This window comes from Phyllobates terribilis, unplaced genomic scaffold (assembly GCF_046119375.1).
Source record: "Phyllobates terribilis strain yellow unplaced genomic scaffold, ASM4611937v1 Scaffold_1__5_contigs__length_1240528914, whole genome shotgun sequence".
Classification (NCBI taxonomy): domain Eukaryota; kingdom Metazoa; phylum Chordata; class Amphibia; order Anura; family Dendrobatidae; genus Phyllobates; species Phyllobates terribilis.
In genome coordinates this window covers 205,545,314-205,558,581 of record NW_027362761.1, presented here as the reverse complement: position 1 = coordinate 205,558,581, position 13,268 = coordinate 205,545,314, and the positions used below count along the sequence as shown (strand labels likewise).

At 40.4% G+C, this 13,268-nt stretch overlaps 1 protein-coding gene across 1 annotated transcript in view; it reads left to right on the top strand.

The window, feature by feature from the left end:
- Positions 1-13,268, top strand: part of LOC141166323 (G-protein coupled receptor 54-like) — a 384,390-nt gene that overhangs the window by 269,596 nt on the left and 101,526 nt on the right. Inside the window, exon 3 of the mRNA XM_073652897.1 lies at positions 9,309-9,444. Within this exon, the coding sequence (XP_073508998.1) occupies positions 9,309-9,444 (136 nt within the window). The remainder of the gene's footprint in view (positions 1-9,308; positions 9,445-13,268) is intronic.

Here is a 13,268-nt window from a genome sequence, read left to right as displayed (position 1 = left end):
CCTCTATGCTTTTTGTTGTGTGTTTGTCTTTTACTGCTACTATTTCTGCTAGGAGGTGTCCAACTTATCCCAGTCCCTAGTTCTTGTAGGGATCCCTCCCTCACATCTATAGGTCTTCGTTCAGACTAGCCGAGGACTTTAGCGGGTCTGATCGCAGGATCAGGTTCCCCGTTACATCGTAGGGATCTAGTTTAGTTCTATTGTAGGGACAGTTCTCCTGTCTTTCCTTAGTCCCTGTAGCAGATCATAACAGCCAGGACCCTACCAATGTGAATAGCTCTCTAAGGGACATCAGTCTGCTTATATGTGGGAAAGTAAGATCCTACTGCAATTAAAACCACCTGCAGCATAGAGATGGAGTGCTCAGTCAGTTTTTTCTGTTTCTGGTACAACACAATAAACATTATCAGTACATAAACACATCACCAGAACCATCATCAGTACATAAATAAATGACCAGAACCGCCAACACTACATGAATAAATCACCAGAACCACCATCAGTACATAAATTCATCACCAAAACCACTATCAGTACATTATTACAGAACCAGAAACACCATCAGTACAAAGAAATCTCTTAGACATGTTCAGCCCAGAACACAGGAGCACAGAAAAACCTATGACTTTCTACTGTATTTGTACTACGCTGTACATGCACTCATGATTCCTGAGCTGCACACTAAAAAGACTTTTGAACAATTGGTTGGGTCTCAGGATTGGGCCTCCAATGTTCTGCTCAGAATTAAAGGGCATAAAAAAGGAAAAAAAAAAACTTCCAATAAGATACTAACAGAAATGGAGGCGTTGAATCTTCAGACTCTCCCACCTATGTAAAGATGCCTGTTTTGTTATTTGGACTAGCAAGAAAAAACAAAGTTTTTTTTTTTGTTTTGTATTTTTTACTTTAACACTATCACCATCCTCTGTAACCTGTCACCCTAAGCACCGGACCTCCGGTGCCCCGTGGCAAATATGGCCCAGTTCTAGACAACTTAAACAGAAATCACAGACTGACATTTTTTTAGAAACATATTGGAAAACTGCATGGTTTCAGTAAACTGATATTACTAAAAGCATTCTCTATGAACTGAAAAATGATATGAATTACAATCAAAATACACTGCACAAGCTTCTCAAGTCAATTCAAAGATTATGGATAGGGATGAGAGGATCCATGAAAGTTCAAGTTTGTTGGGTTCGGCCGAACTTTAGTCCAAAGTTCAGTTCGGGTACCAGAACTTGACCCCAGACATATAAGTCAATGGAGACCCAAACTTTGGTGCTGTAAAATGGCTGTAAAATGGTCATAGTAAGGGCTAAGGGGCTGAAAAAGGAAGCAAAATGGGGGTAAGAGCAGGACAATTGCCCTGCAATCAAATGTGGATAGGGAAATTACTTAAAATAACATGGAATAAAAAGATAAAAATTAATAATCTTGAACCAGGAAGCGGAGATCCAGGTGGAAGAGTAGTATCAACTCATTCAAACGCGTTTCAATGAATGTGGCTTTTATTTAATAAAATTCTTATATCTATCCATTGGACACGAGATCATCATTGCATGCGGAGAAGCGCAGACATTTAGACACCTTTCTTTTTCTACATCGGTTTGTTAATACATTTTGGAAACCCTGCTAGAGTTGGTGTTATCTGCAGCTCTCCACATTAGCGCTTATATGTATTGTGCACTGCCTTGCGTGTGTAGTTTACTGTATTTGCTAATTAATAAGAAAATGAAAAAACTGATGTGTGGTCCCCCCTATTATTAATAACCAGCCAAGTGAAAGCAGACATCTGTGAGCTAGTGCCCTATGGAACCTTGAGAATGGGTGATGACATTATTCCCATGGCTGATGATGCCATGTCATCGTTTAGCATTCCGGCTCTCATGCTGTACTCCGCAAGACCTGGCGGAGTACAGCATGAGACCCGGCAGTGGCAGTCTATGGATTGCATCATACACGGGAAGACAGAGACGTGGATCGTCATAGACCTCCATGTGGACTGCGGCGGATTGGCGTGGGACCTCCATTGTTTTAAATAAATGGGTGAAAGAAGGAAATTGTTGGGGGAAGTTGTTGGGGAAGTTTTTTTTTCAAACAAAGATTTTTTTGTGTATTTTTTCAAATTAAGATTTTTTTGTGTGTGTTTTCTTCTCTTTTTACTTCCTGGGTAAGTAATGGGGGTGTCTGATAGACGCCTCTCCACTACTAACACGTGTTCTTGATGTCAGAGGACATTACACAGCTGACATCAACCACACAATCCCATTACCCCGACTGCCACTGCACCAGGGCAATCAGGAAGAGCCAAGGCTAAGAGCCAGGATTGGCGGATCTAATGGATGCGCCATTTCTGGGGAGGCTGAGGGCTGGTCTTATTAGGCTGGGAAGGGACCAATATCCATGGACCTTTCCAGCCTATTACTATCAGCCCCCAGCTATCTACTTTGCCTTAGCTGGTTATTAAAAATAGGGGGGCCCCACATAATTTTTTAGGGTCCCCCATTTTTAATAACCAGCTAAGGCAAAGAAGACAGCTGGGGGTTGATATTATTGGGCTGGAATATTGGCCTCTTCCCAGCATAATAAGACCAGCTCACAGCTGTCTGCTTTCCCTTGGCTGATTATTAAAAATAGGGGGAACCCCATGTCGTTTTCTAAAATTATTTATTTTTATTACACTGTCCCTCATGCCATCCTTTATCCAGCGTTTATACAGGCAGGGTCACGGGTGGCGCGATGGGCAATCACAGCCATACCAATAATTGCCATGGATGTAATGTAGCCGGAAGTGCCCACAGCCTTAAAGCTTATTGATTGGCTGTGCTGCAGCCTTTCAACAAGCTTTATTCGGCTGGCAAACCCGAACACTAACACGAACTTCCAGGAGAAGCTTGTGTTCGGGGTTCTGCACCGGACACTAGGTATCCGGTACAAACCCCGAACTGTACCGTTCAGGTTCGCTCATCCCTAATTATGGACTGTTTATTAAAGACAGAGGAAAAAAAACATGTTACATTCTTACAAACTGTCCAGGAATTTCTGGTGACCATAGCCAGAGCCAAAAATACTGCATGCAACATTTTTTTATCTGGTTCAAAAGTCAACAACTGATGCACTTGATTATTGGCTACGATCCCATAAAAACCTATGGGATCAGTTCTGGTATCAGTTTCCTTCTAGCGTGAAACAGATTGACCTTATATATGGAAATAATGCCTGTAAAAGAAAAGGTATGTTTTTCTTCTGCTTTTAAAATGTTGTAGCCTATTTTACATTTATTAAAACTTTCTTGGGTGCAGCCAAGTTGGAGAAACACATTTCCTTTCAATCTTGTATGTATAGACGGTGTCATAGGCCTCATTCACAGGTCCCTGTCTCCAGTATGTGTGGTGACAGTTTTCACACGTACTGGAGACATGGAGACACTTGCACATGTAGACCCATTGACATGAATGGGTCTGCGCATATGTCAGTGTGTTTCCACGGACCTTGTGTCCGTGGGCAAAACATGCTGACATGTCCATTTTTTACCTGCAGTGCGTGCCGCAAAATGTCCCATGTGAACACTGATGATACATGGATGACATCTGTGTATCACCCGTGTGACACGTACCGGCGCCTGGGAAACAGTTCACACTGTTCCAGGCGCTGGGTGCTGGAGGCAAGTCTCATCACTGTCCCCTGCTCACGCTGAGATCAGCTCTAGCAGGGGACAATGTTGAGAGTTGTATTCAGCCCCTGCTGAATGCATCAAGTGTAAAAATAAGAATAAAATAAAAAAACACAATATACCTCACTTGTCCAAAGTTGAAAGAATCCATAGTGTCCCACGTCGTGATCCATCTGTGCGACATTTGCTAATCACCATGAATGGTGGCTAGAAGTGACTGTTCATTTTGTAGGGGCCCGCTCTCGCAGCATCGAGTCATTCTCCTTTGCTCTTCAACATGATCGGTTGCCTCAAGCCACCGCTCATGGTGATGAGCAAATGACGCACAGATGAATTACGGCATGGGACACTATAGATTCTTTCAACTTCGGACAGGTGAGGGATATTATGTTTTTTCATTTTATTCTTATTTTTACACTTGATGTATTCAGTGGGGGCTGAATACAACTCTCAACATTGTCCCCTGATAGCGCTGAGCAGAGGACAATGATGAGACTTGCCCCCAGCACCTGGCGCTTGGGAACAGCGCGAACTGTACCGCTGTTTCCAAGGTACCAGTACGTGTGATACTGATGCGACACACGGGTGGCACACGGTTGCCACATGTATGCCACACACGGACACGGATATCTCCGATTCTGGTTTTTCCAGTACAGGAAATATCAAGACATGTGAAATAGCCCTTAGGGTGTGTGCTTATGGTTGCTAAAATGACTGGAACTCAGTTGAAAAAATGTCATAGACTATTACAGTCTAGAAGTAGTGATAGAGCACAGCCCTCGCCCAAAGATCAGCGAATCACATGGGAGATGTATGCATGGTGTTACTACCCTTATCCAGGCCTCCACCTGTACAATAAACTGTCAGCAAAATATCAGCAATTTGACAACTTTTTAAAAAATTCTGAAATAGGTCTTGTAAAAATACATATTCCCATCCTCAGCAGACAATGTGATAACTCAGTTCAACTCTTTTTTTATGCAAGAAAGCTATAGAAAATAAAGAAGTATCAGTCCATCTTAGGCTGGCCTGGTGGCCAGTGTGAAAACTAGAATATTTCAACTCTTTTTTTGTAGATCGTTTTATTCAAATATTTGATGTTTTTTCATGCTACTAAGTGTATAACAAAAAAACATCACAGAAAAGAAAACAGCCTTACCAACACCAGGTCAGATTATCAATGCACTAGCAGGATGCAGCAGACCCCCATGATAAAGGCGGGGGCAGCACAGGTGTGGAATACTGATGCGACAGCCACTCACAAACCTGCCAATTCATGGAGGGGGTGGCTGTGTAGTATTAAAGATGCACACAGATGGAGCTTGTATAGGGCGCCAGTCACACAGATACGTGTGTTGCACAGTGTCTGGCTTACAGCCTATTGATGACGCCCATACTTTTAGATCAGGCGGACTGTCCAACATTATATACGTGCACCCCACAAGACAGATGCCTGGTTACCAGTGTGAAACTAGATTATTTCAAGTCTTTTATGTGGATAGTAACATGAAAAAAACATCAAATATTTGAATAAAACTAAGTGCATAACAAAAAAATGATAATTATTTTCCTGAACTAATCTACGAAACTGATTTTGATCATGAATTTTCATAACTAAGGATATCCAGTATTAAAAAAAGATTGTGCGTTCCTTTTTTAGTTTTTTTTTAAAGAAGCAGCGCTACATTGATCTCAGTGTCTGGTATTGTAACTCACCTCTATTTACTCAGATTTATCTAAAATTCATGTAGACCTGAATTGCAGGAAACCTGAACTCGTGTGTGCAATTTGCTCTCCTTCTTGACTCAGCATTTATCTGACAAGGTGGGTTGTCTAAGGCTGCATTTACACATATGAGAGTTACTATACAAGAGAAAAGGACACATTTTTTTCTTAGTTGCCATCCTAGTTGCATCCATTCTTTTTTCACTGAAGTAGGTAAACTTGTTTTTATCCATTAGCTATGTGAAGCTGTGGAACTACACACAACTTCACTGTGCACGCACAGGGAGCCGCGGCTGGCCAGTACACACTGCACAAGCATGGGATTTAAACAACGAAAATAGTGACGTAGGTGCAAACTAAGTAAAAAAAAAGAAAATGGCCTGGGCGGCGACAAGCCTGACTAAACGCCACGAAGCACACCCCTATGACTAAATGAGCAGGTAAGCTATAACTATACAACGTGCTTTTTTACAAAGGATAAAAGTGCAGATTTTAATGAAAAAAGTGTATTCGTGATGCACATTGCATCACTAACAACGCAATGGGGCCAGTTTAGAAAGGAAAAATTACATGACAGGTTCCCTTTAACATGCATAATTGATTGTTGGACCTTTAAAAATTGAGACACTTGACTTGGCTACTGAATGAGATGATAATGTTAGTGGCCTATAGAAAACTCCAGTTAGTGCTTTAAAGAAAGAATTCTTATTGCAGGTTGATCATACAGAAAATTCACCTGCCATAAAGAGTACAGCAAAAATACTGTACATTTTTATTTGAAACAAACATACCTACATACAGTACAGACCAAAAGTTTGGACACACCTTCTCATTTAAAGATTTTCTGTATTTTCATGACTTTGAAAATTCTACATTCACACTGAAGGCATCAAAACTATGAATTAACACATGTGGAATTATATACTTAACAAAAAAGTGTGAAACAACTGAAAATATATATTATATTCTAGGTTCTTCAAAGTAGCCACCTTTTGCTTTGATGACTGCTTTGCACACTCTTGGCATTCTCTTGATGAGCTTCAAGAGGTAGTCACCGGAAATGGTTTTCACTTCACAGGTGTGCCCTGTCAGGTTTAATAAGTGGGATTTCTTGCCTTATAAATGGGGTTGGGACCATCAGTTGTGTTGTGCAGAAGTCTGGTGGATACACAGCTGATAGTCCTACTGAATAGACTGTTAGAATTTGTATTATGGCAAGAAAAAAGCAGCTAAGTAAAGAAAAACGAGTGGCCATCATTACTTTAAGAAATGAAGGTCAGTCAGTCAGAAAAATTGGGAAAACTTTGAAAGTGTCCCCAAGTGCAGTTGCAAAAACCATCAAGCGCTACAAAGAAACTGGCTCACATGAAGACCGCCCCAGGAAAGGAAGACCAAGAGTCACCTCTGCTTCTGAGGATAAGTTTATCCGAGTCACCAGCCTCAGAAATCGCAGGTTAACAGCAGCTCAGATTAGAGACCAGGTCAATGCCACACAGAGTTCTAGCAGCAGACACATCTTTTCAGCAACTGTTAAGAGGAGACTTTGTGCAGCAGGCCTTCATGGTAAAATAGCTGCTAGGAAACCACTGCTAAGGACAGGCAACAAGCAAAAGAGATTTGTTTGGGCTAAAGAACACAAGGAATGGACATTAGACCAGTGGAAATCTGTGCTTTGGTCTGATGAGTCCAAATTTGAGATCTTTGGTTCCAACCACCGTGTCTTTGTGCGACGCAGAAAAGGTGAACGGATGGACTCTACATGCCTGGTTCCCACCGTGAAGCATGGAGGAGGAGGTGTAATGGTGGGGGGTGCTTTGCTGGTGACACTGTTGGGGATTTATTCAAAATTGAAGGCATACTGAACCAGCATGGCTACCACAGCATCTTACAGCGGCATGCTATTCCATCCGGTTTGCGTTTAGTTGGACCATCATTTATTTTTCAGCAGGACAATGACCCCAAACACACCTACAGGCTGTGTAAGGGCTATTTGACCAAGAAGGAGAGTGATGGGGAGCTACGCCAGATGACCTGGCCTCCACAGTCACCAGACCTGAACCCAATCGAGATGGTTTGGGGTGAGCTGGACCGCAGAGTGAAGGCAAAAGGGCCAACAAGTGCTAAGAATCTCTGGGAACTCCTTCAAGATTGTTGGAAGACCATTTCCGGTGACTACCTCTTGAAGCTCATCAAGAGAATGCCAAGAGTGTGCAAAGCAGTCATCAAAGCAAAAGGTGGCTACTTTGAAGAACCTAGAATATAACACATATTTTCAGTTGTTTCACACTTTTTTGTTAAGTATATAATTCCACATGTGTTAATTCATAGTTTTGATGCCTTCAGTGTGAATGTACAATTTTCATAGTCATGCAAATACAGAAAAATCTTTAAATGAGAAGGTGTGTCCAAACTTTTGGTCTGTACTGTACATTCTTACTTCTAGAAAATCTAGGTCTTCTCCACCTAAAACCCTGTTATTTTATGGGATTTGTTAAAATTGATGAATGCATTGTGTATACATTAAATTTAGTTCCTGTAAAGTGTACTATACAGGGTGGTCCAAAAGTAGGTGGACAGAAAATAATATTTATTTTGATTTATATATAAAATTATATTTACTAGCACAAGCATAACATTGACAATTAAATTTTATTCTGAACAATAATACAAAAGCCCTTAAATTTTATCAACGCAGGTGCTCAAACTGTTCTCCATTACAATTTGCATAGCTTTGAAGTCTGCCTCTTACGCTTCCACCATCTCTAGAAACCAGGAAGTGAAAGAAACTGGAAAGCTGTGTGCTACTCAAGAGACAACTTAAAAATAACCCTTTAATGACGGCAAGCTGTCCTGATCCAGATGTGGCAAAATAGGCCCAAACATGCTGTATGGGGCGGCATGATGGCTCAATGGTTATCACTAAAGCCTTGCAGTGCTGGGGTCCTGGGTTCAAATCCCACCAAGGACAACATCTGCAAGGAGTTTGTATGTTCACCTCATGTTTGCATGGGTTTCCTCCTGGTTCTCCAGTCTCCTCCCACATTCAAAAGACATACTGATAGGGAACATAGATTGTGAGCCCCAATGGGGACAATGCCCATAATGTCTATAAAGCACTGTGGAATTAATGGCACTATATAAGTGAGTAAAATAAATAAATGAATAAAATAAAAATGCTGTAATGCTGTATTTTTCCTTCTGCAAACAATGAATTTCAGCCCGCGCTGAACAGGGGGTGCCGACGTGGTGTGTACTATTACATACCACGTCAGAAAGGGGTTAATGTTCTAATCATTCTTTCCATTCTACAGAAATTTTTTGATCAAGAATGAAAATTAGAGTGCTCAGTGCCCCTTAATGTCTCTAAACAGCTCAGCTGAGCTTGACCCATACCCGGCAAATAATGACTGTGATACACAGTTAAACTGTTAAATGCTGCTGTCAATCTCTGATAACGGTATTAACAGCTTATGGGATTGGATTATTCTATGTGCCCATCAACCACAGCACAACACGATCACAAGGAGCCAATAGGCTCATGCAAGCAAAACACTTCCCTGTCTCCCTGCCCTGATGGATGAGCTGATCTCTGCTGTTCAGTCACATGATCTGAAATTGTCACGTGACCTTGTCTCCACATTTATGGACTGTTGGAGCAAGCATTTGACATTTCCTTGCTCTATCATTTTCTTTAACTGTATCTGTTATCTGTGTTTTGACAGCGGGACAGCAGGACAACTCCCTAAATTGTAGACTGTCCCGTTGGATCTGGGACAGTTGGGAGGTATGAGTAAAGATTGTAGGAAAATGCTACTAGACATGTTGTAACGTATTTGCCATTTAGTGCAATGTTAAATTACTATCTTTATTTTTGTGTGAAAATGATTTCCATATCTGTTTTTTCTAGGTTACAGCCCAGGCAACCTGCATAACTCTTACAGCAATGAGTGTTGACCGGTGCTATGTGACAGTATATCCATTGCAATCTTTACGTCGTCGCACTCCTCGCTTAGCCATGGCTGTCAGTCTGGGGATTTGGATAGGTAACAAAAATAATTAATATTGTTTTAGATCTTTTGCAATGTTTACCACTGAATATTTATTGGCAGATACGTCTAACACTGAAGAAGGAAATCATTTAGTTGCTGGAGGTAATACACACGATTTTTTCTATACATAGCAATGCTGATGCTCTGCTGTGTATAGCGCAAGAAATCAGATGAATGTAGCTTGAAGTCCCCTAAGGGGACTAACAATACAGTGAAAAGTGAAAAAAAGTGTTTTGCTTTAAAAAATATGAAAAAAATTTAAAATAATATTAAATTTCAAATCACTCCCCATTTCATCCAGTAAAAATAAAGAAATTAAAAAAATATATATTTATCTATCAAAGTGTTCATGAAAGTCTGATATATCAAAATATTAAATAAATTAATCTGATCGGTAAACGGTATAATGAAAAGAAAAATCAAAGCACCAAAATTGCGTTTTTTTTCGGCTGCCACAACAGTACAAGAAAATGTAATAACAGGCGATTAAAACATTATATAAACCCCAAAATGATATCAGTAAAAACATCGACTCGGAGCGCAAAAAACAAGCCCTCACACAGTCCATATCCCAAAATTTTAAAACGTTACAGCTCTTGGAAAATGGCGACACAAGCAAATTTTTTTTTTAACAAATTTCTGCTTTTTTTTTCACCACTTAAATAATAAAAAATCATAACATTTGGTATCATTATAATTATACTGACCTGAAGACTCATATTGCCAGGTAATTTTTACTGTAAAATGAACGCTGTAAATAATAAAAAACAGAATTGCGCTTTTTTGCTATTTTTGGATTTTTTTTGCTGCTTTCCAGTACATCACATTATAAAATGGATGGGGTCATTGAAAAGTACAGCTTATCCCGCAAAAAAAAGCCCTCACATGGCTCTATCGATGAAAAAAAAAAAAAGTTATGCCTCTTGGGAGAAAAAAATTAAAGCACAAGAACAAACTATCACCTGGTCGGGAAGGGGTAATTATTATGATTTTTTTTTCCAACTTTAGTTTGTTTTTCACCAATAAATGCAGATGAGCTGAAGGCTGCAACCAAAGCAACCTGGGCTTCCATAACACCTCAGCAGTGCCACAGGCTGATCGCCTCCATGCCACGCCGCATTAATGCAGTAATTGATGCAAAATGAGCCCCGACCCAGTATTGAGGGCATTTACTGAACATACATTTCAGTAGGCCAACATTTCAGATTTTAAAAACATATTTCTAGCTGTTGTTATAAAGTATTCTAATTTACTGAGATAATGACTTTTGTGTTTTCATTGGCTGTAAGCCATAATCATCAACATTAACAGAAATAAACACTTGAAATAGATCACTGTTTGTAATGACTCTATATAATATATAAGTTTCACTTTTTTTTATTGAAGAACTGAAATAAATTAACTTTTTGATGATATTCTAATTTTGTGAGAAGCACCTGAACTCTGTAACCAAAAACGTTACACTAGACTTCTCACCATGTCACAATTCATGTGGGGTTTTCTCCTCTGTTCTGGAGAAGAGCCTGTTTTGTAAATTAGCTGCTGTCATAGTGGCTTTACCCAAAAAAATTTCAGGTATTCCAGAATCTGTCAACAAACATCTGATAATTTCAGTCACAGTTCTCTTCTTCCTTTAGGTTACTCCATTTTCTCTGGTGTGTATGGGGCTTTTGATGCTCTATCTCATGCTGTTTTAAAGCGTAAACATCATTTAATTTTTATTTTATAATTCAATAGTACACATGAAAGTAACTTTGTAATATATCTTATCAGAGATATATTATATTCTCTGCCAAAATTGATCAGTCATTAACAAAAGAGAGGTAAGACATTTAGTGGTTAAGGACCATCCATATTAAAAGCTCACCTTGACATGGTTGAATGGCTTTTGTGCGCTTTAAATAAAAAAACACTAAGTACATTTTTGTTTTTAACATTTTGCAGCAATATTGGAGTTCATGTATTCATTAGTCGCAGTGTGCTGACGCATCGTGTATGTATATGTTAGTATGTTGGCCATATAGCGTATTTGTGCACCCATACTAAAGGTGAGCGGTCCTATTTTTTCTTTTTTTTGCTTTGTTACCCTTTAAAAAGTCTTCTACTTCTGACTGGTATCCTGTTAATTCACCTCCTTTATTACTTCTGCTAAAACATATTTGTCTCGGTTGCACAGTTTTTTAATTTATTCAAAACTCAACACTTCCTTTTCATTAAATAAATTACTGTGTATGTTGAATAAAATCATCAATAAAGGTCAACACATACAGTGGCGACCAAAAGTTTTGCTTTTTTTTTTAAAGTGTGATTACTTCTGTCTGGTTGTTGTGATTCCATTTTCCTGGTGGCTTTAGTAAACCGGAAGCAAATGATTGTCAGCTATAAGGACAAAGATTGTGTTTGACATTATTTTATCCCTTTATGTGTTAGTTTTCAACATTTGCTGGCCCAAATGTTTTGCATATTTTTTCATGGGTAGTCAAATTTTGCCTAAAATGCAATTTTTTTTATAACAGATGTCAGGAAGCTTATTATTCTGAGAGTGAAGTCAGGCAAAAGCCAAAAAAAGGTAGATATGGAATTCAACTGTTCTCAGAGTCAAATGTCACGTATATTAAAGAAAGAGAAAGAAGGTTATGGAACAGCTGACAAACCTAGACGTGGATGACCACAGAAAACTTCCTCCCGCGTTGGTCACATTATTAAGAAAAAGTCAGTATCTGATGTCCATAAATGTGCTGTACAGCTCTCGCATGAAATGAACAAAGAATATGGGGTCAAAGTGAGTTGCCAAACTGTGGTGTGACGGCTAAGAGCATTAGGGTTGAATGCACGAGTTCCAGTCAAGAAGCCTTTCATCTCTGTATCGAACCGGAAGGTCCGATTTGAGTTTGCCAAAGAACACAGCCAATGGAAAGAGACAGAGAGACAGATTGGTCTAAGGTGTTGTGGTCGGATGAATCCAAGTTCAATCTGTTTGGTAGTGAAGGCAAGCACTATATATACCGCCCAATTGGAAAACATAATGATGTAAGGTACCAAACACCTACAGTGAAACATGGTGGTGGCAATTTCATGGTTTGGGGCTGCTTTTCTGCATCTGCCATTGGACCTCTGCATAGAATTGATGGAAATATGAATGCTACCATGTGCAAGGATATACTGGAGAATGTAATGCTGCCACATGGTAAAACCAAAGTAGGCAGGGAATGGAAATTCCAGCAAGCCAATGATCCTAAGCACACATCCAATTTAGTCAAAAACTGGTTAGCAAAGAAAAATGTTCACCTGTTGCAAGGGCCAAGTCAATTATCTGATTTAAACCCTATAGAGGATTTTACGGATCCGGGTGGTGGAACCTCTGTGCTGCGGTGCAAGGAGGGACCAGAGGGGTGTAACTAGGTATCAACTCAGACCGACCAAGGTCGTACGGCGGCTCAATCGACTCCGTGACCAGGGAAGGACCGAGCAGAGGGACCAGGTGCTACTCTGGGACCGACCTTGTATGAGAGCAGGTGACTCCCACTGGTCAGAATGCAGGGACTGACCGTTACAGCAGATGAGCACGGCAGGCAGGCTGACGGGTGATCCGGGCAGACGGACTGGCAGACAAGGCAGGTAACAAGCAGGAGCCTCCAGGTAGGCTGACTGGTAGGCACGGCAGGTAACAGGCAGGTGCTTCTAGGTAAGCGGGCTGGCAGGCACGGCAGGTAACAGGCAGGTGCTTCTAGGTAAGCGGGCTGGCATGCACATAGACAGACTGGCGGACTGGACTGTAGACAGACTGTCGGGCTGGAGAGTAGACAGGCCAGCGGGCT